The sequence below is a fragment of the Benincasa hispida genome, chromosome 11 (genome assembly GCF_009727055.1).
Source record: "Benincasa hispida cultivar B227 chromosome 11, ASM972705v1, whole genome shotgun sequence".
NCBI classification, from domain to species: Eukaryota; Viridiplantae; Streptophyta; class Magnoliopsida; order Cucurbitales; family Cucurbitaceae; genus Benincasa; species Benincasa hispida.
The window spans coordinates 79,928,649-79,955,693 of record NC_052359.1 but is presented as its reverse complement, the minus strand read 5'-3'; the positions used below and the strand labels follow the sequence as shown (position 1 = coordinate 79,955,693).

The following is a 27,045-nucleotide window of genomic DNA, read 5'->3' as shown; positions in this document are numbered from 1 at the left end:
ATTACTAATTCCCTTAATTCTAATTTGAACGTTTCAAATTAACTTATCATGCTACTCTAAGGCTAATCCATTTACGAGCAAGTAGGGGGACCTCGTGGACCTATAGATCATGGGCTCCAACGATCCAAGATTGATTGGCTAAACTCTTTACATCAAATTAACCCTCATTTGTTGACTAATGAGTCACTCCTCTAAAGCCCATAGTTGCATTCCCCTCATTATAGATATATTATGTCCACTTGATATAACCATGATCAGTAAGTTAACCCTTCATAGGTTGTTCGTAATAACGATTGGGTCAAATGTCTGTTTACCCCCGAGATTACCTCTTATTCCTTAAATCTCACCGATCCTCTAATGAATAATTGGTTTATGATCTAATCAACAAACCGAGTTCCTCTTGGGCCAATGAGAGGGTGGGGCTCTTTGTTCAAGACCCGGAGCCAGCACTTAAGGGAACAACCTCTTTACTATCCCTGAAAGCGGGTAGGAGAGAATTCCATTTTGCACCCTATGTCCCCAGCTATCTACCCGTTCTTACCCCTAAAATGGAGGTTTATTGAGCCGGCGCTGTTGAACCAACCCTCACCTATGCAAATCTAAGGATAATCCATACAGGAGTTCATAGTTAGCTCAGGATTAAGGTCAAGTTACCTAGATCATCACTTTGAAATAGTCTGTCTTAAACAGTAAATAGCGTTATAAAGTAAGAGTGTATGATTTCGTGGTCCAATCTTGTACAAATCCATTGCATAGGACGCTCCCACTCCTTATGTCATAACATGTACGAATTAGGATCACATCGTCTGTGGCACTTTACAACTCCTTGTAACAACTATAGAACGGACCGCATCCAATAGTGTTACCAGAAAAAGACACCCAACCTTATTCATATACTATAGATCATTTTGACTATTTACTCAAACTTGATTCACTTTTATGTCTCCACAAAAAGTTCAAGTACTCATGTAATAGTCATGGATCTTTTAGTTTATTGGATTTATTTATAAAACGAAATAAGCAATTCATATATTCAATAATAACTTATTGAATTTTCAAAATAACTTTTATTGTTTACAAACCATGAGTTTCAGGATATAAAACCCAACAGGTGGCTCATCATGTCTTAATTAAGCTTGAGTCTTAAGTTCATACTATGGGAAGCCAGGGTAGAGTTTTATGGTTGTTGTAAATAGACTTTTGGACCCTTAAACTATGATATATGTGAATAAGTGTTTTGTTGTATGAAAATTTGTATGTTAAGTTGCGTTGACTATGGGGTAATATTTCGCTATAAGATATAATATGTTTATTAGGTACCAAAGGCGTTGGTTCATGGAAGTATGTTGGCAGTAACTATCATAAGAGGGTTGACAATTGTTGTATTCACACTTCTTCTCGGATTAGGAGGGTAATTCGAGAAGGGGTGTGATAGTAGATTATTTTAGTTTGAGTTATAGTAGTATGTGTTTGAAGTGTAAACTATTTTAGTTTGAGAAAGAAATAGTAAACATTATAAAAAAAATGAAAAATGCAAAATAGTAAAAACTGTAGCAAATAGTAAATATTGTAGCAAATGGGGGTTTTTAAAATAGTGTTGACTGTAGCTAATTACGTATTTTAAAATAATATTTACTGTAGCAAGAAATGATTATTATAGTCTTTACCCCCAAATACCTCTTAAAGGTTTAAAGCTCCACCCTCGAATAATTTGAACCTCCACGTCTCAATTAAAATGAATTAATTAGAAGCAATTTCGAAGACTAATATGTTTTCTTGATTATTATTATTTTGAAAATTCCAAAAAATTCAATGACCAATATTTTAATTTTTTTTTTTTGGAGATTGAGCAAAGTGAAACGACCACCATTCCTATGGGAATGCTCTGTAGCTTCCAATTACTCTGCAGCTGCCGTTGCCACTGTAACTGACGATGTGGAACAGTACTCAAGCGGCGGCCATGGCTACAATTAATCTTATCCACAGACCAACCTTTTTTTGTACTATCGGTTTCACTATTAGCGCCATCAAGGTTCCGTTTCATCGCCGGAAATGGAAGCCAAGGCAAATTGCAGTTTCCTCGGCCCCTTTAACTCAACCCAACACCTTTCTTTCGGTCTCTCTATCAAACTTAGGCCCAAACGAGGAACATCGTCAGCTTCTTCCCGATACTTCGGACGAAGATTTTGTAGTTGTTAATTTCTACCATTTTGTGTTCATTGAAGATCCCGAAGCTGAGGTCTCTAAGCATCTCTACTTCATGAGGGTAATTTCTAGTTTTATTCTTCTTTCCTCCAAGTATATTTAATCCGCATTTTCTCTTCACAAAATTTAGAAATGGTGATTTGGGTAATTAGTTATGAGCGAAACTTGTAATGTACTTATGTACGATCTGGTTTGTTTAGGACTTGGATATACATGGACGAGTCTACCTTAATGAACAAGGAATTAACGCACAGGTATTGTGTTCCGAATGGTATTTTCATTGTTTCCATGTTTTCCTGATTCTCTGAATGAGAGTCATTCACATGCCTATCTATAGAAACTCCTCGAGGGAGCTTGAACATGGTCAATTATAGGATGGCAAAGGCAAACCATGGAGAATCTAGTTGATAAGAGTTGATTTTCACTTTTCTATTCTTGCATGAATCTTATACAACCGCGATGAGCATCTCATTGAGTTTCATCCCAAGGGCATTCCTAAAAGAGTAATGGGCCAATTCCCCATCTTGCAAATGTAAAAATCAGTTTTGGATTGAATTGCAGTAACAATTTACCAAAGTGTTCATTTTCGAATCATATATGTATTTTCTCATGGTCACATGTCATAGTTAAGTTATATATCATTACTTAAAGTGCAAAGAAAGTTGATTTGTCTCTCAAGGTTATATTCTAATATTATTTACCGTAGCAGCATTTCTCGTTTGTTTGAGTGTTGCAGAAGGGCTGGAAATTGATATTTGTGGGCATTTCAACTTGCAGGCTCGCAGCTTCTTTATTATCTTTTTGCTTCGTATCTGTTTTTTCATTTTGAATTCTCCATATTTTCAGATGCTTGTTAACAGTAATATGCATAAACAGGTGAAATATTATTCTGTAATCCTGGCTAAATAATTTTATGTCAATCTTTGAACCTTAAACACCAAGATCAAATACCTAATGGCACTAGTTTTACTTTTTCAATCCATTCTAATCATTAATCATCTCTTATTTATTTTCTATTTATTGTTGTTTTTCTTTGGATGCTAATCATATAATTGTTGGTTCAGTACAGTGGGCCATCAAAACATGCTCTTGCTTATGCTAACTGGTTAAGAGAAGATCCCAGATTTTCCGATATCCTAGTTCAAGTTTCTCCAGCAATAAATGGCCATGCATTTCCAAAGTTGAAGTTGCGTTATAAGCCCTCACTTGTACAAGTAAGTAAAATCACTTTCTTCAAAATGGATTTCATTGTTTAAGTTTACCGCTGGATTGTTTGTTGCACCCCTTCTATCCTTTAGTCTTGTTATCTCACCTACTTTTTTCCTTTGTTGAGGTTGCGTTATAAGCCCTCACTTGTACAAGTAAGTAAAATCACTTTCTTCAAAATGGATTTCATTGTTTAAGTTTACCGCCGGATTGTTTGTTGCACCCCTTCTATCCTTTAGTCTTGTTATCTCACCTACTTTTTTCCTTTGTTGAGGTTGCGTTATAAGCCCTCACTTGTACAAGTAAGTAAAATCACTTTCTTCAAAATGGATTTCATTGTTTAAGTTTACCGCTGGATTGTTTGTTGCACCCCTTCTATCCTTTAGTCTTGTTATCTCACCTACCTTTTTCCTTTGTTGAGCTTCAGTTCTAGTTCCTCCCCCCCCCTCCTCCTCTTTCTAGAGTACCCAAACTGTTTGTTTTCAATATCCTACGGATAGCAATTATGTGAGCCATCCTTTTGTAGCTTTGGTTGGAAAGAAACCTGACCATTTTTTAAGATAGTTCCTCTTCATGGTTAAACCGTTTGAAAATTATCAAGATTAAAGCTCCTTGTAGGTGCTCATTTTCAATACTCATTTTTAGACCCTTTTTAAGCTATTTGTAGCAATTGGGGGGCTTTCTTGTAGCTTATTGGGCTATTTTTTCTTTATTCTGCTGTTTTCTTCTGCCTTGTTCTTCGGTTAGGTTCTGTTTTTTGTTGTTTCTTGTTTCTTCTTTCCTTTCTCTTTTGACTTTGTCTACGCTTTGTAGATTTTTTTTTGCTTTTCTTCTGTAGTTGCTCTATTACTACTAAAATTACTGTACAAGACAACTATTTGAATGACTTAGCTCTAATTTGTTGATCCGTGGGGAGTGAGGAGAAAATTTGCTAACTTGTAAGCTTTCTTTTTCTCAGTTGGAAGGAGAATTTTCACATCTTCCCTTACTTGACCCATCAAAGCGAGCAACTCCTCTAACTCCATCTGAGTGGAGAGAAAGGTTGGAAACAATGAACAACAATAGCGATACAAATTATATTTTATTGGATATTAGAAATGGTACGTGTAAAATCTTTTGTCACTCAATTTTCTTGTAAAAGTGATTATATATTTAAATATTCCCTGAAAGTAATATTTTTCTCCATGTTCCCTTCAATACGGAAGTAACAATATGAAATTAATATACTCATCAAAGTTACTTTAGGCCTGGTAGAGTCCTGGGCTACCATTCCTTGACTAGAGTTCTTTTACTTTCAGTTCTTTCCTTGGAAATTAAATTGAAACAACTCTTTGATGGATTTTGAGGAACTAAGACAAAGATGCTTTGTTCCAATAACTTTGGTGTTTGGGCATTTTAGTTGCATTTTTGTTATATTTTTGATGAAATACTAGACTTTAATTGAAAAGAAAAATGAAAGAATATAAGGAGAATATTAAAAAAATGCAATCAAAACGAGTCAAACTAAAACAAAAATGGGCTCCAATCGAGCAAAATGAGACCTAAAGGGTAATTACTAAAAACCTTAATAATCAATGCCGAAAGAGAAACGTGAAGCTTGACCAATTCTCAAACATCCTCCTTTGAAAGTTGTTGATTCTTGTAAAAAAAAATCCTCCTCATTTCTCTCCATCCCTCTAAATAGTATGTTGTTTCTCTCTAACCATATATCTCATTTCTCTCCGTCCCTCTAGTGTTACCACCCTCTTCAGGAAAATCAGGTTTGTGGCATTTATCGATGATCATACCCGTCTTACGTGAGTCTTTCTTCTCACTGACAAGTTAGAGGTTTTGTCGATATTTCAACAATTTTACACCACTATCGAGACTCAATTCAATACTAAAATTGCTATTCTTCGAAGTGATAATGGTCTTCAATTTCTCAATAATACTCTTCGTGAATTTCTGTCTTCCAAAGGCATTGTTCACCAAAGTTTGTGTGCCTGTACACCTCAATAGAATGGAGTGGCTAAAAGGAAAAATCGTCAACTCCTCGAGGTTGCCCAATCTCTCATGCTATCTACCTCTCTTCCATCTTATTTGTGGGGAGATGCAGTTCTTACTGCAGCTCATTTTATTAATTGAATCCCTTCTCATGTTCTCCAACTCTAAATCCCTCTTGAATGCCTCAAGGAGTCGTACCCGACCACATGACTCATTCTTGATGTTCCTCTCTAAGTTTTTGGGTGTTCTGTCTTTGTCCATAGTCATGGCCCTAATCAAACTAAGTTTACCCCTCATGCTCAGAAATGTATCTTCCTTGGATATCCTCTTCACCAGCGAGGTTATAAATGCTTCCATCCATCTTTCCGAAAAAACTTTATCTCCATAGATGTCACATTCCTTGAGGATAAACCCTTCTTCCATGTTAGTCATCTTTAGGAGGAGAGTACTAGTGAAGAGACTAACTGGTCAACATCCTCAGTCCCTATTAATCTTCATGAGCTCATTTTGAGTTCCCATGACATTGTTCTACCTACTAAACAGGTCCCTTCGCTAACATACTACAGGAAGAATCTTCAAAAGGAAATTGAGTCCCCGATTGTTCTGTCGGCTTCGGTTCATGAATCTGAACCAAAACAAGCTCAAGGTACTACTGAGTGTGTTCCTGATAATAACGATTTGTGTGTTGAGGATGATATTATGGATGTAACTGAGAATGACAGGACTGATGTGTTAGTTCTAGAAAATAACAGGGTGGCAGACAGTGATGCGACTATACAACAGAAACACAAGAGAGTGAAATTCTACCTCGACCTGAAACGTGTAATCAGAATCCTACTACAGGTGGGAAAGCAGATGAGAAGTCAGACAAACTTGGGGATTATGATGCTCTCTTGACATGGCAATTACCTTGAGAAAGGGCACCAGGTCTTGCACTAAGTATCCTATGTATAGCATTCTATCTTACAGTAATTTGTCTTCTAAGTTCAGGGCTTTCACTGCCAGTCTTGACATAGCAACAATACAAAAAAACATACATGTGGCTATGGAGATTCCAGAGTGGAAGATTGCCGTTATGGAAGAAATGAGAGCTCTTGAAAAGAATAATACGTGGGATTTGTTACTCTCCCAAAAGGACATAAAATAGTTGGGTGCAAGTGGGTGTTCACTCTAAAGTATAAATCTGATGGTACTTTAGATAGGTACAAGGTCAGACTTGTAGCAAAAGGGTTTACTTGGGGTAGACTATTCAAAAACTCTCTCCTGTAGCGAAGTTAAACACGATTTGGATTCTTCTCTCTGTTGTAGTAAATAAAGATTGTCCTCTCCACCAACTTGATGTGAAAGATGCCTTTCTAAATGGTGATTTAGAAGAAGAGGTGTATATGAGCCTTCCTCCAAGTTTTGAAGCTCAGTTTGATCATTAGGTGTGTAAACTTAGGAAGTCCTTGTAGTCCTCGAGAGCTTGGTTTGAAAGGTTTACTACCTTTGTTAAGTCCTAAGGGTTCACTCAATGACACTCTGACCATACATTGTTCACAAAAAGGTTAGTGTCTAGGAAAATTGCTGTCCTAATCGTGTATGTGAATGATATTGTCTTGTCAGGAGATGATATTGATGAGATCACCAAACTGAAAAAGAAGATGGCATACGAGTTTGAAATCAAAGACCTTGGGAATTTAAAGTATTTCCTTGGAATAGAAGTGGCCATATCAAGAGAAGGAATCTCTGTCTCACAATGGAAGTATACTTGACTTGTTAAAAGAAACAGGTATGACTGGATGTAGACTTGCTGACACTCCTATAGAATTCAATGCTAAACTGGGAGATTTTGTTAATAAAGTTCCAATTGATAAAGAAAGGTATCAGCGTCTAGTGGGTAAGTTAATTTACTTATCACATACCAGACCAGACATTTCCTATGTTGTCGGTCTTGTCAGTTAATTTATGCAGGCACTTTATGAAAAGCATATGGAAGTTGTGAATCGAATTCTGAGATATTTGAAAAGCACTTTTGGTAAAGGTCTAATGTTCATAAAAACTGACAGGAAATGTATTGAGGCCTATATTGACTCTGACTGGGCAGATCAATGACTGACAGAAAGTCTACCTGAGGATACTGTACCTTTATGTGGTGTAACCTGGTTACTTGAAGAAGTAAGAAGCAAATTGTAGTTACTAGAAGTAGTGCATAGGTTGAATATAGAGCTATGAGTTTAGGAATTTGTGAAGAAATCTGGTTGAAGAAAGTACTATCTGATCTTCATTAAGATGGTGTGAACCTATGAATCTCTATTGTGATAATAAAGCTGCTATAAGCATCGCTAATAATCCAGTACAACATGATCGAATGAAACATGTGGAGATTGACAGACACTTTATAAAAGAGAAACTGGACAATGACAGTATCTGTATTCCACATATTCTATCAAATCAACAAGTTGTAGATGTTCTCACTAAAGGGTTACTCAGGCAAAATTATGACTCTTGCATTAGCAAGTTGGGTCTGATTGATATCTATGCCCCAACTTGAGAGGGAGTGTTAGAAATAAGGGACTTAGTTGATTGTTTATAGTCCTAGAGGTATTGTAGTTATTTATAGTCCTAAGGGTATTATAGTCCTAGGGGTATTATAGTTATTTACTTTACCCAATTTTTCTTTCCTTTTCTGTATTTAGGCTTGTTGGAGCCTATAAATAAGAATCATCTTGTACCTCTCACATTAGGTAAAAAATTAATAAAACGGAGACTCTTTACCACGTAAACCTTGTGTCTTCTCTTTCTCTCTCTCTCTTTTAACAGTTATAAATAGGAGGGCAAGTGAGGAAGTTAGAGAATTCTGCGGAGTGGTCTAGGGCTTGAGTGTGTCACACAAGAGGAGGTTCCAAGTTCCTTAATACTTGGGTTATCTTGTATTTCTTCACAATTATATTTCAATATATTTAGATCCAACCAGCCACAAAATGAGTCTTGTTAAGACGGTCTTTGATGATTTATGGAGGATTCAGATTCCTAAGAAAGTTAAGTTCTTCTCCTGGCAAGTTTTGCTTGGTCGTGTGAATACGATGAATAGGATTTTGAGAAAGATGCATTCGTTAATGGGTCCTTTTTGTTGCATCCTTTGTCGGAAGGGGGAGGAAAACCTGGATCATCTTCTTTGAGAGTGCGGGTTTTTGAGATCCGTTTGGAACAATTTCTTGCAGGAGTTTAATTTTTCGCTTGCTTGCCAAAAGGATGTGTGGTTGAGGATCGAGGAGTTCCTCCTTTGTTCGCCTTTCAAAGAGAAAGGTAGTTTTCTGTGATTTGTGGGGTGTGTGCGCTTTATTTTGAGATCTTTGAGGGAAATGAATAATCGTGTGTTTAGGGGTGTGGAGAGGGACTATACGAGGTAAGGTCTTTGGTGAGGTTTCATGTTTCTCTTTGGGCTTCGGTTTTGAAGGTCTTTTGTAATTATTCTCTAGGCTTTATTTTACCCAGCTGGAAATCTTCTCTTTAGTGGGGTTTTTGTGGGTTTTTTTTCTTTTGGATCCTCGTATAGAAAAGCAATTGTTATATAAAAAAAATATTTGCTTGTAAGAATGAAAGAAGGTCAAAATGTCGCTTACTCAGACTGAATAAGAGTATGCTTGCCCCCTTTAGAGACATGGAAGTAAGATGTTTTTGGACCTTACCCACAACTGGTTTCCTAGGAGGCAGACCATGAGGGTTGTGGGACAGCTTTAGGTGCACGTCATTTTGGTTGCAGTGTTGATTTCACTTCACTTTGTTATAACTTTTGATTGCTTTTTAATTGCATATATTCAGGATATGAGTGGGATATCGGTCATTTCCAAGGTGCTCAGCGGCCTACCATGGACAGCTTTAGGTACACATCCTTTGGTTTATCCCAAACTGAGGTAAGTCAACTGGGCAACATGTTGTAAGAGTTGACGTTAAGTCAGTCAGTCACCAAAAGCAACAGCTCCTGCAAAATTAAATCCTAGCATAATTCCTTAAGCTCATATCTATCTTTTCTTCCTCGTCACTGATTTCATTTATAACAATTTTCAGAATAAATTTTGTTGTATTTGGATTTCAGTTGATGTCATTATTTCAATCTATTGATGTTGAGTACATCTTTTGACATCCTTTTAGTAAAAGACAGCCTTTTCCCCCCTACTTTTTGAGGGGATAACTGTCTTCTTTTGTATTTGTTCTCTGTGTTCTCTGTGATTGGGATAAATAAAGAAAGAAAGAAAGATAACTTGAGGAGCTTTAATTAGGAACCGTGGTGATTTCTGTTTGTTAATTTTACTGCCTTGCCCTATCTATGTTTATTTAGGATGCTGCTTCTGATCCATTGGCAAATGTTGACAAAGAAAAGACAGAGGTATTGATGTATTGCACGGGCGGTATCCGTTGTGATGTATATTCGACAATTCTAAGGTAACTCAATTTGCATATCTCTACCTTCTTCAGATCAAACATGGATAGTTGATACAGTGCACACTTGCATTCATTAGTTTTTGCTTGATAATTGACAAACAACTTTAATTGTTGTTGAAGTTAGGATCATTCTCCTATTTTAATCGGTGTTCAAGTGGAACATGTAGGTTATATGATTCATTTCTGTTTTACTTTCTTATTCTACAAAAATACAGCTTTCATTGGCCATGGCCAAATCCTCATAATGTTTACACACGTTGATTGATATTGTGATAGGATTCCGGTTTATAAGGAAATGACTCGAAATTCTATTGTGATATGAAGAGAACTTGCATGGATAGTAGCCTTTTGAAAGGGTTATCTCTGCCCCAAGATTACTCACTCACAAAATTATGCCTGATCTCCAACTCCCTAACTAGATCTATAGTCACTTCAGTAATTAGAATCATGCAACTGTTAATATTCCTTGAGAACATTCCCAGTCCCACTCTTTTCAAACTAGTACTTGACATATTTCTGTGTAGTTGTCGTCTTGCCAAAAAGTGAGAAGCCTTCATATATTCATGTAACTTCAGCCAGTAATATATTATTGATGTAACTTCAGTGTTATGCCTGGGAAGAAAGCTTTCATCTAACGATTGAGTTTTTTGGTTCGAGAGGATTCAATGGGATTTCCACGATAATCCCTCCATTGGCTCAATCGTTTTGAAGCTTCAAGATGATTCAATTCTTATTTAGGTTCTCGTTCTAAGATTTATGTGGATTTTTTCTCTGCAAAATATTTGCTTAATTGGGGACTTTTATTTTTCTGCCTATTCTTTGTTCTAGTGCTTGGTCCTCTCAATTGTTCCAATTTTCGGGCTCTTCGCTTTGTATCCTTGTATTTTGAGTAAAGTCTCTTTTCATTTAATCAATAAAAAATTATCTTTTCTTTCCAAAAAAAGAAAAAACTGTGAGTAATCTGTACCATCAACCTATTCACTATGAATATGATAGACATCATAGGCACAGTGTTGATGTGGTGGTGTTGTGGCCTGTGGCACAAAGATATGATTATTTCTTTCTTAACATTGTGGCAGGGAAAGAGGGTTTCAAAACCTCTACACCTTAAAAGGTGGAGTCTCTAATTATCTTAAAGATGAAGGTAGCGAGCAATGGGTTGGAAATTTGTTCGTGTTTGACTCGCGGCTCTCACTCCCTCCATCTGCCTACAACCCTGAAGCTGAATCATGCAGAACCCCTCAATTTTCTGCAAATAATGCTTTTGCCAGATGCTATATCTGTACTTCCCAGGTTTCTCAATTAAGGCATCGTAATTGTGCGAATCTTGACTGCAATCTACTATTTCTGTAAGTTTTCATTCCTTCTCTTGGATCATCGGTGCTTGTCTCTTTGGTATAAATCCAAAGCAAAATGGCTTTGATATGGGAATGAGTTTATGGGATTTGGTTTCAGATGCTGTAGAGAGTGTGTGAACGAGTTGAGAGGATGTTGTTGTTCAGAATGCACAAGTGCACCTCGACTTAGACCTGTTTTACCAGGGCCTCAAAGATATCAGAAATGGCACATCTACCGCGACTTTCGACAAGAACAACCAACCTAATTTCTGCATCAAAAATTGCACTTCACTGTGCTACAATTGTAATCTTCTCCAGCTTTGTAACCTTTTGTTTTAAATAAAAAGAATGGGATTCCGAAGAATCCAGGATGTTTTTATCGAGTTTAATCGGTCATGTCTTCGTGAAAGGGATGATTTTTGGTATAATACTAGATATCATAGGATTTCATCTCAAAACCAATTGGCAATAATTAGCTCATCTATCTTATGAAGATTATAAAGGTCTTAGATATTTCTAATGTGAGATCCTCAATAGATAGAAACTAAAAAGTTTAGAATTTTATTAGACGGAATATTTAAATATTCATCTAAATCAAAATTCTCTTAGGAAAGGAATCTTATCGAATCACTGAAAAATATGTCTAGATAAATATCCTTAAAACTTGTGTTTAGAGGATTAGGTTTATGGAGTTTGGGTTTGGAGTGATTAAGAAGTTTGTTTCTCAAAGAAAAAAAACACAAACAAATTTTGTTATTGTAGTTTCTCAAATTTGTCATTATCTTTAGAAATGTTTATTGAAACCTATTGATATGACTAGCTTACCTATCTTAGAAAGAGTAATGAGATTCTTAGATTTTTTTCAACGTGAGATCTTCAATGAATAAAAATTAGAAAGCCTAGAATTTTGTGACATAGTTGTTCCTTGAAAAGAAAATTGAGAATTGGGGGAAGGGAACTTGATCAAGGCTTGGGATTGTTTATGCCTAATTTGGATCACATAAATTCAAAATCATTTTTTAATTCAACATATGCAAGGTGGGAGATTCAAATTCCTAACATATTGGTTATATGTATTATGCTAGCTAGTTGACTTAGGCTCGATTTATTGAATTCAAAATTATTTTATTTTCTATAAAAAAAATAAATCATAAAATTTATTTGAAAATCACTAGCTTTTGAAATGAGTTAAAAATCTAACCTCATTAACATGAAATTTTTTTAACTAACTTGAATTTGTACTATCAACTTTAAGTTGTATCGGTCCTTTCATGATACAAGCTTTTATATATCTTATTTTATTATTTTTATGAGTAAACACATGACAATTATTTTGGGATTTCTATTAAAAATAGGCCCATATTCTTGAACATTTCATTTTTTACACACACACAAAAAAAAAAAAAAAAAAAAAAACTATTGATCTCCTTATTTTCATTAATATCCGTGGCTATTTACAATTTAGCCCTCACTTATGTTATATATCTATATATATATATACTACTTTCTCTTCAAAGCCATTTCTTCTTCCTCCCTCTCTTTTCTCCTCTTTTTTCTCCTTCCGGCGGTGTGAGTTACAAGTGAGAGACGGATGGCGTGAGACGATCCGTCGACGGGATGAGACAAGAACATTGATGGTGGACTAAAAATAGACGAACGACAATGATGGATTCGAAACAAATGGATGACGATGGCGGATATGGAGTAAATGAACGGTGACGACGAATTAAGAATAGACAAACGGAGGACCCAATTCAACTTTTAGTTTTATTTTTTTTTCCTATTTGTTTATATATACTGTGATATATATATATATATATAGATACTTTGTTATATGTATTTGTTTATTTGATATAAATGAGAGTATTTTTTTATTTAGACTTTATGTATTAAGATATAAATGAAATTGATGAAAATTTATATATTATGATGTATTTCATATATTGGTTTATATGTCAAATATTTATGAAATATAGGTTTTCGCTTCTACGGGGAAACCTTTATTCCTATGCAAATTAGATCTTTTCTTCAAAATTCCAACAAAGTATTATTAAAGTTGATTTAATTATCTCTTTTCCCAAAGTCAAGTTCAACACACGCTTGCTTCCTCTTTTCCTCTTTCCGATTCCGCCACCGACCTGCTTCTCCGGCGATCTCTGTCACTTTTTCCGACCTTTCCGACCTCCATCGATATCAGGTTTGTTCTCTTGACTATGTCCAGAGCAAAAGAAAAGGCTTTTTCAGCTTTATCAAATTTAGATTCTCTTTATCGTCTACCGGTTGAATTCTAAGAGAATTACTGGCCTCAACAGTTGTACTGAGGGCTTTTTAAAACTCCGGACACCATGAGCGAGGTATTCGAAGGTTACGAGCGTCAATATTGCGAGCTTTCTGCCAATCTTTCCAGAAAGTGCAGCTCCGCCAGTGCCCTAGACGGAGGTATCACCATCCATTTCTTCTTTTCTGAGTATCCATGTTCGTTTTGGTCTCTCAAGTATGTTGAATTCTGCGATTTTCTTGGACCGACTTTTGGAGTTTGATTTTTTTTTTCTTTCCTTCGTAATTCTGCAGAGCAGAAGAAGCAAAAGCTTTCTGAGATAAAAAGTGGTATAGATGAAGCCGAATCTCTGGTACTTGTACAAACTTTTGGCACTAATTAAATTGGACTTCTACACTAAATTATTGGATTGACCTAAAGCTTATTGCAATTCTTTAGATTCGGAAAATGAATCTCGACGCCAGGAGTTTGCAGCCCAGTGTAAAGGCTGTTCTTCTTGCTAAGCTAAGGGAATATAAATCAGATTTGAACAATCTGAAAAGTGAAGTACAACGAATTAATTTTGGCAACTTAAATGCAGCTGCACGCGATGAGTTGCTGGAATCTGGATTGGCTGATACCCTCAATGTATGGATATATTTAGTTGCTTGACCTCTTGCAAATTGTTGTCATATGCAGAGACGTGATTAACCCTACATCCTGGAGAATGCATATTTACTCTTCTTTTTTTTCTTCTATGGATGATTCTTAAAATATTGGAAGTTGTTTACTTGTTTGTGTATAAAAAAGTTTAAGCCATTTGTTGTTAAAGCAGCGGAGTTCAAGAAACCTTTAATAGTATAGGTTGGCCTAGTGGTAAATAAAGGGCATGACTTTGATAAAGGGCTAAAAGATCATGGGTTCAATCCATGATGGTCACCTACCCAAGATTTAATATTTTACAAGTGTCCTAAGCATTTTGTAAGGTTAGGCAGATTGTCCTGGGAGATTAGTCGAGGTGCGCGTAAGCCGACCAAAAAACTTACGGATATTAAAAAAAACCAATAACAGTACTAACCATTACTTGTTAGTTCTAGTTCTGGCAATCCACCAAGAATTGAGAACATGGTCAAGCTATATATTGGTTGACTGTTGCTTGTAGGTATGTGTGAAAGTCTGAGTAATTAGAAATTATTGAGAGAAACCGTGTAAGAGAGATTAATGAGGACAAGGTGTGTGTAGAAAAAGTTAGAGAGAACAGTTAGTGGGAGAAAGCATGTGGAGTGTAATTAAAGAAAGAAAATGTGTTTTGAGAGGTTGACTGGTTGAGTATAAAGTGTTTAAATCAATTGCATTTGATAAATCGCCTATCAATTGTTTCTTTAAAAACACTTCTTAATTCTTTTGCTTTTGAAAAATGCTTCTAAATTGTAGTGAATGGTAGATTAATAGGAAGTTATTCTAACCATCCAAAAGTATCTATGCCATGGTTCAAAGCATTCTCAAATATAGCCAGTTTAGGAAAAATAAAAATTCCATGTTAGCATGTACTGATTTGATAACTAATGTTTTGGGGAGAGTTTGCTAAAATGTGGATTTCTGCGCTGATGTTTAAGTTTTCAAATCTATTTGCTTTATCTTCCCTTCCTCTCTGAAATTTTTGGAGTTAATGGAGCAATCTTCTAATACTGAGGATGAAACATATTTTTTAGGTCTCAGCTGATCAAAGAACTAGACTAATGACCACTACAGAGAGATTAGGCAATATGAGTAACAGGATTAAGGATAGTCAAAGAACTATGCTCGAAACTGAAGACCTTGGTGTCTCAATCCTAGAAGACTTGCATTCTCAGAGACAGTCGCTTTTGCATGCCCATGACACGGTAATCCTTCTGATTATGTTGAAAACTGTCGATAAATACTTTAGTTAGTCTCTTTGTCTTTCCTTTTGTAGTTACTCTTTCTCATCCTAAAATACATCGAATGCTTTCAGCATTTCATTAGCCTTGAACTCTTTTTCCACTGAAAGATATGCCACATTGTGACAGCAATATCAAGTGGGTATCCTATACCCCAGTTGCAAATCTGTAGTTTGTTTTTCTTATTGAAATTACGGAAAGAAAAAAAAAAAAAAACCTTCATTCGCCTTTTCATCAGCACCAAAATGAGTTCAACATAATCATGTAAAATTGTTGCTTTTATTCTTATCTTCCTCTGTTTGCAGCTTCATGGTGTGGATGATAACATAGGGAGAAGCAAAAGAATTTTAACCAATATGACAAGGAGGATGAACAAAAATAAGTGGACAATTTCCTGCATAGTTACTGCCCTCGTTTTTGCTATCATTCTGATATTATACTTCAAACTTAAATAGGTAAAGACATTCCTGGTACAAAGTTGACTCTTTGTTTTTCTTTTCTTTTTTTGTGGGGGGAGGGGGAAGGTAGTTGATCATTTTCAACTTCTTGTTTCTCTGACTGTTACTATTCTGTGGAATGTATAAAGAATGTTCCCTTTTTTTACACTCTGAGATGGGTTTTGTTATGGATAGTTTTTATCCTTGTTTGTTAGGTGGGAGGTGGGTTTTGATTTTTCAAAACATGGATATTAATTGTCCTAACACCTAAGATAAAAAGTTCCTCTAAACATGGATTCTTATTACTCTCATGGATGGTGGGTCTTTGGGTTCTGAGTTCTTATCTGAAAATTCAGAGTATGAGATAGGACAGATTTTCCAAAAGAAAAATGAACTTTCGTTTTTGTTTTGTTACTTCTAAAATTACATATATACATTCTCTGTTCCTATTCTTGTTTAGCTTATGGCGGATTTTTTTCCTTTCCCACCCTTTTCCCTCCCCGTTTGGGAGACGATGTGGGTCTCCGTTGGGGGAAAAACATTGATATATCTAATATGATATATATAAGTGATGCATTTGATATTGATATATGAAATGCATTAGTGATATACGTTTGTTTAGGTATAGTTTCCAAGTATATCAATGATATGACAACATTTTCTATTTGTGGGTATATTTGACTTTTTCACATTATCTTACGCTAAAATTTCATTTTTTTTAAAGAGATTTTCTGTTTAGCTATATTTTCAACTCAGAAAATTAGTTAATATATTTGTAATTACATATTTAAATAAAATAATTTATCATCAGTTATCAATGCCCGATATACTGTGTCACTGATAATATATCAGTATTGTAGTTGTTGATATGACTAATTAATGTAGCTAATTTCAAATATATCAATCACTTTGAATGAAAAATTATCACAATCACACAGAATTATCTTTGAGATTTCAATTACCGCTCTCTGAAGTTATGTAGCACTCACACTCTTTTCCTACACTACAATAGAGAATTTAATTAGAGTTAGTATATCAATATTTAAAGATTAAATTTTTAATTGTGATAATTCCAAACAAAATGAGTCTCTTATAATATTTGGAGAGCATTACATCCTCCTACTTTTAAAGGTAGGATTTCAACTCTTGTAATATTTTACCACGACCCTATGAATTAACAATTATGAGTGCTTTGAGTAAGCGAAGGTATCTTCTCATATCATAATATCAAAGTTTTAGAAGTTGAAGCTATTAAAAAGACACTCACCTTGCAGTTTCAAGTTGGAGTTTGATCATTGAATCGAACTCCCTTGGAGTAATCTACCTCCTTAAAAATCTTGATTGAATGGTTAGTGCTTTTGATTTGGTTGATCGACAAAATATTTGAAGATTCATACCTCTTTCTGCAGTAATTATCTTAAAGTAAATAACTATATTAAGTAGACCACTTAAAATGCCAAATAAGTATCTTTCTTCTTTGTCACATGTGGGTACCCATTCCAAATATTGGTTCCATTTTAAATATACTTCCTTTCATCTCCTCATACACCATTTAATTTCCACCGGTAAATAATGTCTTATCTCATCCCAACCTATTCCCATGTGAATACGATCCAACATATCTCTCTCTTCATTTAACACCCACAGACTTGCATTTACCCCTCACACACACACACACATATATATATATATATATATTAATTCCTTTCAAATTCATTATTATTGGTTTTTTTTTTCTGTTCTGAGTACAACAAAAGAACATTAAAGATAGAGCAAATCAAAAGGAAGGGCAGAATTCTGCCTGTACATGATGGTCTTTGAGCCACACGGCTAAGTTTCCAAAACGTCGAATGTGGGTAGCTAAGTCATGAACAATATAAGTACACTTAAGGATAGAACCCACTGCAGTTAGTCTATTAATTATTATTATTGATTATAATCATATATTTTTTCAAATTCATTTTAATTAGTTAATAATATAGGAGCAAATATTATATTAACTATGATACATATGATTTATATTTCGATCTCCGACAATTATGGTGAACAACATGAATGAATTTTTTATTTTGATTTCAAAATATGCTTTGTAAACTATATCAAAGGAGTATCACTGTATTTGATTTCATTTCTCAAAAAAAATCGTAAAAGTAAATGGAATCTAATTAAAATGAGTTGACTATCTTTATACATTATTTTTTAAACTTTAGAATATTAGATTAAAAAAAAATTCAACAACTTGAAAATAAAATAATAAAAATGAAGATGGAAGAGGACAGTCATTCCAATTGTTAGAGCTGTGGGTTCCCCATCTCAACTTCAAGGCAACTCAAACCTTCTTTCAGTTGACTTTGGTTGCATCCGGCGGCCATGGCCGACGAGCTTCGAGCTCAACACGGCAATTGGATGTACGACGTTTTCTTAAGTTTTAGAGGGGAAGATACTCGCAAAAACTTTACAGATCATCTGTACTATGCATTGAAAGATGCTGGCATCAACGTCTTTCGAGACGATCCAGAGCTCGAACGAGGGGAAGATATAAGTTCGGAGCTCGAGCGAGCGATCGAAGGGTCGAAGGTAGCTGTTATTGTGTTCTCGGAAAAGTACGCGGAGTCGGGATGGTGTTTGGAGGAGCTAGCAAAGATTATGGAGTGTAGAAGAACTTTGAGGCAATTGGTTTTGCCTATATTTTATAACGTGGATCCTTCTATTGTGAGGAAGCAAAAAGATGGATTTGAAGAGGCTTTTGTTAAACATGAAGAGCGCTATTTTAGGGATATTGATAGAGTTCTTAGATGGAGAATGGCTCTCACTGAAGCTGCTAATTTATCTGGTTGGGATCTGAGAAACATTGCAGATGGGTATCTATTTCCTTCCTTCCTTCTTTTATTTTAAAACTTTCAATTTACTCGCTTATGTTTCAATGTTTTTAGGTTCGTTGATCTATTTGGTTTTTTGTTTTTGAAATTAAATTGATAAACATTGGGTTAAATTATAAATTGGTCCTAATAGTTGGAAGAAAGTTAGAATTTTGTCTTTAATCTCTCTGGTTTGATAAAATCTCATAAATAGTCCATATAATTAAGGGCGTTCGTGGGTTAGGATTAGGTTGAACCACTTTTTAGACCCAACCCAATTGTTAGGGTTCTTTGACTCATTGGATTTTTTGAACATCCCTCCATATGATTTGATAAAATCTTCGTAAATAATCCGTAGCTATCGTAAGGATTATTATTTATAAAACTTTTACCAAATCATAGAGACTACATTCTAATTATAAACTATAAGAACTAAATTATAACTTTTTCCAATTATAGAGATAAAATTTGTAATTTAAATAGTCGTAAATTTCTTTGTTACATATATGTTTGATCTCATCTCACTGTGAGCAAGTGTTTAAATTGGTTGATGGTTTTGATGAGCAACTCTGAATCTTGTATGGCAGACATGAGGCAAAATTCATAAGGTTGATCGTTGAAAAGATATCGAAGGAGGTGAACAGCAAATACTTATTCGTAGCTGTGTATCCAGTGGGAATTGAATCTAGAATTCAAATTCTTTTATCACATCTTCATATTGGTTCAAATGATGTTAGGTTTGTAGGAATTTTGGGGATGGGAGGATTGGGCAAAACCACTATTGCAAAGGCACTTTACAATCAACTTTATCACAACTTTGAAGCCAAATGTTTCCTTTCTAATATCAAACAAACCTCCAAAGAACCCAATGCTCTAATTCACTTACAACAACAACTCCTCTCTTCAATCACAAAATCCACCAACATTACTCTCGAAAATGTCGACCGAGGAATCGCCGTGTTGCAAGAAAGACTTCGTCACAAAAAACTTCTTTTGATATTAGACGACGTAGACGAAATAAGCCAGTTAAATGCAATAGCAAGAAGTCGTGAATGGTTTGCTTCAGGTAGTAGAATTGTCATAACAACTCGAGATCGACATTTGTTAAATCAGCTTGAAGTAGACGGAGTTTGTTCCATTGATGAAATGGATGATGTTGAAGCACTCGAACTCTTTAGTTGGCATGCTTTTCGCAACAGTTATCCATTGGAAACCTTTCATCAACTCTCGAAATGCGTTGTCGATTATTGTGGAGGATTACCATTAGCCCTTGAAGTATTGGGTTCCTTCCTTTTTGGTAGAAGTAGAGAAGAATGGGAAGATACATTGAAGAAATTGAAGAAAATTCCAGATGATCAAATTCAAAGAAAGCTTAGAATAAGCTTTGATGGGCTTAATGATCACACTTATAAAGATATATTTCTTGATGTGTCCTGTTTCTTTATTGGAATGGACAAGAACTATGTTGAACAAATATTAGATGGGTGTGGATTCTTTCCAAAAATTGGAATTAGTGTTCTTCTTCAGAGATGTCTTTTAACAATTGGTGACAAAAACAGATTAATGATGCATGATTTGCTAAGAGATATGGGGAGAGAAATTGTTCATGAAAATTTCCCAAAATACCCTGAAAGACATACTAGACTTTTTATTCATGAGGAAGTGCTTTCAGTACTTACAAGACAAAAGGTGAAAAAGAAAGTCCTAATTTTGATTGAATTTTCTTTTTGTGGTTGCTTTTTTATGTTTAGTATTCTTTTTTTCATTATATTAGGGAACTGATGCAACCGAAGGCCTAAGTTTGAAGTTGCCAAGATTTAGCAAGCAAGAGTTGAGCACGAAAGCTTTTAATGAAATGCAGAATTTGAGGTTACTTCAACTTAATTTTGTTAACATAACTGGAGATTTCAAGCATATTTCTCAAGAGATAAGATGGCTTTGTTGGCATGGATTTCCTTTGAAGTTCATACCTAAAGACTTTCATATGGACAAATTGGTTGCTATGGACTTGAGATACAGCCAAATCAGATTCTTTTGGAAGGGTTCTAATAAGGTACACATTTTTCTTTTAATTTTTTTTTTTTTTTGGGAATTCAGATACTTATTTTGGTCTCTACATTATAGGATTCCTTCTATTTTAGTCTATGCACTTTCAATAAATCTTAAAAACCAATTTTTATTAGTACTCTTACAGTGTTTATATAATTAAATTTACTATAACCTATCAACTTAAGTTTTTCGATCAAATGGCGATTTAACATGGTAACATAGTACAAGGCCCTGTATTCAAACCCTTGCAACGTTGTTTTCTTCCCACTTAATATTGATTTTCACTTATTTTGGGTCTTTAACAAATTTTCAAGCTTACAAGTGAGGGATAGTGTTAAAGCGTTGATATAATTAAATTTACCATAACCTATCAACTTAAGCTTTTTAAGTCAACCAATGATTAAACAATTGCTTCAAAGTTCATTTTCTATCAAATTTGGTAAAACAACTAGAAAATACATCATGCAAATAAATTTGGAGAGTTTATAGACAAAGTCCCATTCAAGATTCATTAAAAGTGCTGAGACTAAAATGGAACAAATCTAAAGTACGTACACGGATCAAAATAGTATTCCTCCCACTAATATACTTATCATGTTAAATGTTAAGAACTTGATACATGACATTATTTCTCCCTCTAACATATTTTCTCTCTCTTTGCTCTCTTTTGTGAACAGTTTCTCAAGAACTTGAAATTTCTTAATCTAAGCCATTCTCATTACTTGACCCACACTCCAAATTTCTCCAAACTCCCCAATTTAGAGAAACTCAAACTCAAAGACTGCAAGAGTTTGGTTGAATTGCACCCTACCATTGGAGAATTGAAAGCTCTCATTTCCCTAAACTTAAAAGATTGCAAATGCCTCAACTCACTTCCAAAGAGTTTCTCCCACTTAAAATCTCTTCAAACTCTCATTCTTTCAGGTTGTTCAAACCTTAGTACTTTGCCTGAGGATTTAGGAGAAATGAAATCATTAATAACTCTAATTGCTGATAACACACCAATCCAAAAAATTCCAAGTACAATTACAAACTTAAAAAATCTCAAATATTTATCTTTATGTGGGTGCAAAGGGCCTCCATCCAAATCATTCCCTTCAATGTTTTGGTCTTGGATTTCACCAACCAAATGTCAAAACTCAATTGTTCTCCCTTCTTCATTACAAGGCTTAAACTCCTTAAGAACTTTATGCCTTAAAAATTGCAACTTGTCAAATAACACAATTCCAAAAGATATTGGGAGTTTGGTTTCTTTGAGAGAATTGGATTTGAGCGAGAATTTATTCCATAGTTTGCCTTCAAGCATTAGTGGGCTTTTGAAACTTGAGACTCTTTTGTTGGATCATTGCACACAGCTTCAACGTATACCAAATTTACCACCACATTTGAATTCACTGTATGCATCAAATTGTACTTCATTGGAAAAGACATCAGATTTGTCAAATGTGAAGCAAATGACATCTTTGTCTATGAGTAATTGCCCAAAACTTGTGGATGTTCCTGGGTTGGACAAATTGCTGGATTCTATTAGAGTTATTCACATGGAAGGTTGTAGCAACATGGCCAACTCCTTCAAGGAAACCATTCTACAGGTTCTCTCTCTACCTTTATCTTGCCTAACACTTAAACTTCATATTATTTATGCGTCGTTTTGATTAATCATTTGGTTTTGAGTTTTTAAAAATCAAGATTCTAAATGTTACGCCCACCTATGAATTATGTTTTTTTTTTTTTATTATTTTAATCTACTTCTGAAAAGTTATAGTTATAATTCAAGTTAAGTTTTGAAAATTAAAAGGAGGTAAAGCTTGTTTATCCTCTATTTTAGTCCTTACACCTTTTATAGGACCTAACTTCTTTAGGTCTCATTTGGTAATTATTTGGTTCTTGAAAATTAAGCTTATAAACACCAATTACACCTCTAGATTTCTTGCTTTGTTATCTAATTCTACCAATGTTTTCAAAAACCAAGCCAAGTTTTGAAACTAAAAAGGAAAAGTAGTTTTTGTTTTTGAAATCTTGTTAAAAATTCAACTCTTTTACTTAAGAAAAATATGCAAATTATTGTAAAAAATGAAGAGAAAATAAATTTAATTTTAAAAAACAAATAACAACAAATAAAATGATGATCAAATAAGACTAGTTATTTTCTTTTAACAACAATGCAAATGTTATTGGATAACCAACAACAAATTCTACTATTAACTATTTGTAGCATGTAATAAATGTTCTAAATATGTGTGCAGACATTAATGAATGAAGTAAATGACGAAATAATAGTAATTAAATTTGCCATAACTATCCTTCAATTTATAAGAGATGTTGGATTATTCATTGATAATTTAACATGGTATGAAGACAAAAGATTTTATTTTTAAATTTTTATAATGTCATTTTCTTTCAAAATTAATATTGATTTTCACTCGTCGAAGCTTGTAAAGTAGGACTAGAACAAAGTATTTGAAAGCTATAGGAAACAAACACAAAAATTGGACTAATAAAATAAATACTTCCTTTTTGATTTTTGAATTGAAAGAGATGGACGGTTAGTGGATTTGGAGGAGTTTGTCTTCCAGGCAAGGAAATCCCAGATTGGTTTGTATACAAGGATGAAGGTCACTCAATATTTTTAGAATTGCCTCAATTTAGTGATTGCAATTTAGAAGGCTTCATTGTGTGCACTGTTTACTCTTCTTGTTTTGACAACACAATCTCAACTGATCTTCCAAGTTTATCAGTCATAAATTACACAAAATGTGTCGTTACAACCAACAAGCCTCTTACCAATGATGTAATAATGTCAACTCAAGATCATTTGTGGCAAGGCCATTTATCAAACAAAGCCTTCAAGATGGAAGCTGGCGATGAAGTCGAGATCATCGTTGATTTTGGAGCTGAAATCACCGTGAAGAAGATTGGCATCTCGCTCGTGTTCAACGAGTATATCGATCGACGAACAATGTTAGAGTTTGGGTCGACCTCTAATGACGATATTGTCGTCGTGGATAACCAAGGCAAAAATGTAATTGAAAATGAAGGTGGAGTTGGGAGTAAGAGAGACTTTGACAATGACGATGAAGGATCGAGGAATTTATACCAAATGCCCAAGAGGTTGAAGTATGAGGATAACTCAGATGAAAATTGATGACAAGTAGAAGTAAGGCTTTCATATGGGAATCATATTATTATGTCAATCATATGGGAATTACTTTAGGTTAACTTTTTTTTCATGATAATTAACATTTGCTTTTATTGCTATCCACCGATGAATTTAGTATAGGACCGATTCCCCCTCAACTTTATGTTCTTTATATATATATATATATATAATTGACATAGTATCAATACCATTAGCTCACTAGTAATTCTATCTTCTAGGCCTCTCCAAACCCACTTTTTACATTTACTTTTTAAGATTTTCCTTCGTAAACAACTCGTCAATTTTCGGAAAAAAATTAATAATCACACTAATTTGAAAATTAAAAAAGAATCTACATAACTATTCAACTTATTTTTAAATTTCATTTTGTTTATTTTTTATAAAGCTTCAAATAAATCTCTAGCTTTTAAATTTCTTGTTTATTAGTTTTGTGGGCTATTATTTAACCTTGTGTCTCAAATTCAAAATGAAAATGATGTAAAATAGGTTTTTTTTTTTTTTTTTTTTTTTTTTTTTTTTTTTTTTTTTTTTTTTTTTTTTTTTTTCCTTCTGAAACAAATAAGCTATTTTAAAAACTATATTTTACAAATTATTTTTTTAGCCACTTGAACTTTGGGTTTACCAAAGAAGCAATGCAGGTGATCGAACCCTACATCCCTTGCATACGAGAGCAACAGATTCGGGAGGACTTTTAATTATAATAAATTCAAAATAATTTTAAAAGATATTGGAGATGCGGGGCATCGAACCCCGTGCCTCTCGCATGCAAAGCGAGCGCTCTAACCATTTGAGCTACATCCCCTTAATGTTATATACAGGCTTTCAATTTATAATAAATAAAAATATATAAAAGTTCAAAATAATTTAATTGGAGATGCGGGGGATCGAACCCCGTACCTCTCGCATGCAAAGCGAGCGCTCTACCATTTGAGCTACATCCCCGTCATTGGGCTTACGAAACTTCTGAAACTAAAATTAAAGTAATTTTAAAATATTTCTAGATTACACCAATCCAAAACGATTTGATATTTTGGGTATGATTAGATTCCAGCTTTGCTAAAAAACTTAGGTTAGCGAGAAGAATAACGGATTTTAACTTTTTCATTTGTAAAAATAGCAAATCATCATTTCATTCATAAAAATAGAAAAATGAATTGAAAATAAAAAATAAATGAATTTATAAAATTCTAAACTACCCCTAGCCATACAAATGAGATTGCAATTGACTTATTCAGAAATATTCATAATTACATTTTAATTAATAACCAAATTGTCGACATTTTCCTCTTTGAAACTGGCTCCTCAACCAGCAATGGCGTGGTCGTGAATAGAATCATTGTCTCAGAATATATCATCGAAACCATAATTTTCGAAAAATAGGATTTTGTATTCATTAAAGATCTTTTGAAAGTTTGAAAATCACTCGACCAAACAGTTTAGAAAGTGAGGGTTGGACTAATAAAAACTTTATCTAAATAATTGCATTCAGAAACCGATTTAGATTAGAGTGTGAAAAAATCCAAATTAAAAATTGTATATTGAAATTACTAACCAATTATGATGTGGTGTTGATGTCAAGTGTGAAGATTTGGTGAATAGAAGAGAAACAAACAATATTTGATGATGGTACATCCTTTCTTGATCGAATCGGTCAAGGTGGGTATAAGAACCCAAGGAAAATAGGTTAATACCAACACCATCTATATGCTTTGCATACCTTTTCACAATATCTCGCAATCACTTTGGAAAGAAGAGAGACTTGAACTATTGGTCGTGGCCAATTAAGCCGAGTCTTTCATCTTGCAAAGTAGACTTGTCATTAATTGTCTTCCACGATTCTAAAGGATTTCTGCAACCATCTTGATACACTGTTAACCGAGAAATAATATATTTAGAAATTGAAAAAACCTTAGATTGGATTAGATCAATAAGATGTTTAAAAGATGTGTTCGAAGCAACAAAAACTTCAATAAATCGGAAGTCATGATAGTAGTTATTTTTATCTCACTTACCATTGAACAAAATTCTTAAACATTTAACAGTCATAAGAAGAAAATGTCTAGGGCCACATGTTGTATTCTAATATTTTATGTTTGAAACAAATGTGTAATAAATATAATTTTCAAAAGTATTTTAAAACTGTGAATCTTGATTAAATTTAATAGAAAGTATAATAAATAAATTTCAGTTGGGATAATTAATATAATATGATAATTTAAATTTCAAAGGAAGATTTTAAAATTAGATGTTGTAGAAGATTTGAAAATTCAAAATAAGTATTAAATTTGATATATAAATTCATAAAAAAGGCTAAAATCGCGAGATTTAAGGATGATTATTTGTTTGAAATAATCAAGTTAGTTAGCGTTGATTTAATTCAAAACTACAGTCTGCTGGAATATATAGTTGAATTAATTACAATCTCATTAATACAAATATCGAACTAATTACACTGCAATTAAAAGAGACGATAAGAGCATTTTAGGATTTCCAAGAGTTTGACTCACGTGATCTCGATACGTTTTGCTATAATTCAAAACTACTCCGCATTTTGCTATTTTTCCAAATGAAAGTATAATTACTACTATTTATTTGTTGGGAATAAAAATATCTTTTATATATGGGGGGTGGGGGTGGGGGTAAGAAGATAAACCTCTGACCTCGAGGTTATTGTACATTCTTGAAGTCAAATTGAATTATGTTCATTTTAACAAATAAAAATATTTTTTTATATCTTACCTTTATTTAAAATGCTTTTGAAAAACTTGTTTAGGTTTCACTATATTTAAAAGTGATCGTATAAATTACAAATATATACTTTTTCATACTATATATTTTGAAGATTTTTTTGTAAATTTGTTAAAAGTCATTTTTTAATAACCTACCTCCCAAAAGTTCTTGATATATATATATATATTCTTGAGGTTATGTTCTTGTCGAAAAACAAAATCTACTATTACAATAACATTTAATTAAATAATATTCTTTGATTTATTTCAAAATCTATACATTAGTTTTAAAAAGAAAAATGATTCTAGCACTTGCTATCACATAAATCAAAGTCAGAATGAGACTCATTTATATATATATAATGTTGATATAAATGCTTTTAAAAGAGATTTTTCTTTGAGATTGTATTCTTGTTGAAAAACAAAATCTAACTATTATAATAATATTCTTTAATTCTATCACTCCTATCACGTAAACCA

At 33.8% G+C, this 27,045-nt stretch overlaps 3 protein-coding genes and 2 non-coding genes across 9 annotated transcripts; 3 read left to right on the top strand and 2 right to left on the bottom strand.

Moving 5' to 3' along the window:
* The first annotated feature begins 1,826 nt into the window (after nt 1–1,826).
* On the top strand, nt 1,827–11,614 carry LOC120090311 (rhodanese-like domain-containing protein 8, chloroplastic). Of its 2 annotated transcripts, XM_039047886.1 has the most exons (9): nt 1,827–2,266; nt 2,406–2,459; nt 2,942–2,982; nt 3,275–3,419; nt 4,370–4,511; nt 9,199–9,290; nt 9,716–9,819; nt 10,899–11,168; nt 11,275–11,614. In XM_039047886.1, the coding sequence occupies exons 1-9, from the start codon at nt 1,934–1,936 to the stop codon at nt 11,420–11,422; spliced, it is 1,329 nt and encodes a 442-aa protein (XP_038903814.1). In that variant the 5' UTR covers nt 1,827–1,933; the 3' UTR covers nt 11,423–11,614. The 2 variants fall into 2 exon arrangements, with proteins under 2 accessions (XP_038903814.1, XP_038903815.1); XM_039047887.1 differs by lacking the exon at nt 2,942–2,982 and having other exon boundaries at nt 1,828–2,266; nt 3,270–3,419.
* Nucleotides 11,615–13,185: 1,571 nt separating this feature from the next.
* On the top strand, nt 13,186–16,059 carry LOC120091542 (vesicle transport v-SNARE 13-like). 2 transcript variants are annotated; one of them, XM_039049626.1, is made up of 6 exons: nt 13,186–13,353; nt 13,469–13,595; nt 13,728–13,786; nt 13,873–14,061; nt 15,126–15,296; nt 15,407–15,587. In XM_039049626.1, exons 2-6 carry the CDS (start codon nt 13,502–13,504, stop codon nt 15,437–15,439), a joined length of 546 nt encoding a protein of 181 aa, XP_038905554.1. In that variant the 5' UTR covers nt 13,186–13,353; nt 13,469–13,501; the 3' UTR covers nt 15,440–15,587. The 2 variants fall into 2 exon arrangements, with proteins under 2 accessions (XP_038905554.1, XP_038905553.1); XM_039049625.1 differs by lacking the exon at nt 15,407–15,587 and adding an exon at nt 15,638–16,059 and having other exon boundaries at nt 13,189–13,353.
* Nucleotides 16,060–17,996: 1,937 nt separating this feature from the next.
* On the top strand, nt 17,997–24,021 carry LOC120091541 (disease resistance protein RPV1-like). Of its 3 annotated transcripts, none has more exons than XM_039049623.1 (5): nt 17,997–18,630; nt 19,215–20,316; nt 20,402–20,680; nt 21,354–22,268; nt 23,415–23,550. In XM_039049623.1, the coding sequence occupies exons 1-5, from the start codon at nt 18,140–18,142 to the stop codon at nt 23,418–23,420; spliced, it is 2,793 nt and encodes a 930-aa protein (XP_038905551.1). In that variant the 5' UTR covers nt 17,997–18,139; the 3' UTR covers nt 23,421–23,550. The 3 variants fall into 3 exon arrangements, with proteins under 3 accessions (XP_038905551.1, XP_038905550.1, XP_038905549.1); XM_039049622.1 differs by having other exon boundaries at nt 17,998–18,630; nt 23,487–23,736; XM_039049621.1 differs by having other exon boundaries at nt 18,000–18,630; nt 23,213–24,021.
* A 543-nt stretch (nt 24,022–24,564) lies between these two features.
* On the bottom strand, nt 24,565–24,638 carry TRNAA-UGC. Its single transcript has one exon. It is a non-coding gene; the product is annotated as a tRNA-Ala (tRNA).
* A 67-nt stretch (nt 24,639–24,705) lies between these two features.
* Nucleotides 24,706–24,778, bottom strand: TRNAA-UGC. The gene has a single exon. It is a non-coding gene; the product is annotated as a tRNA-Ala (tRNA).
* Between the last annotated feature and the right edge of the window lie 2,267 nt (nt 24,779–27,045).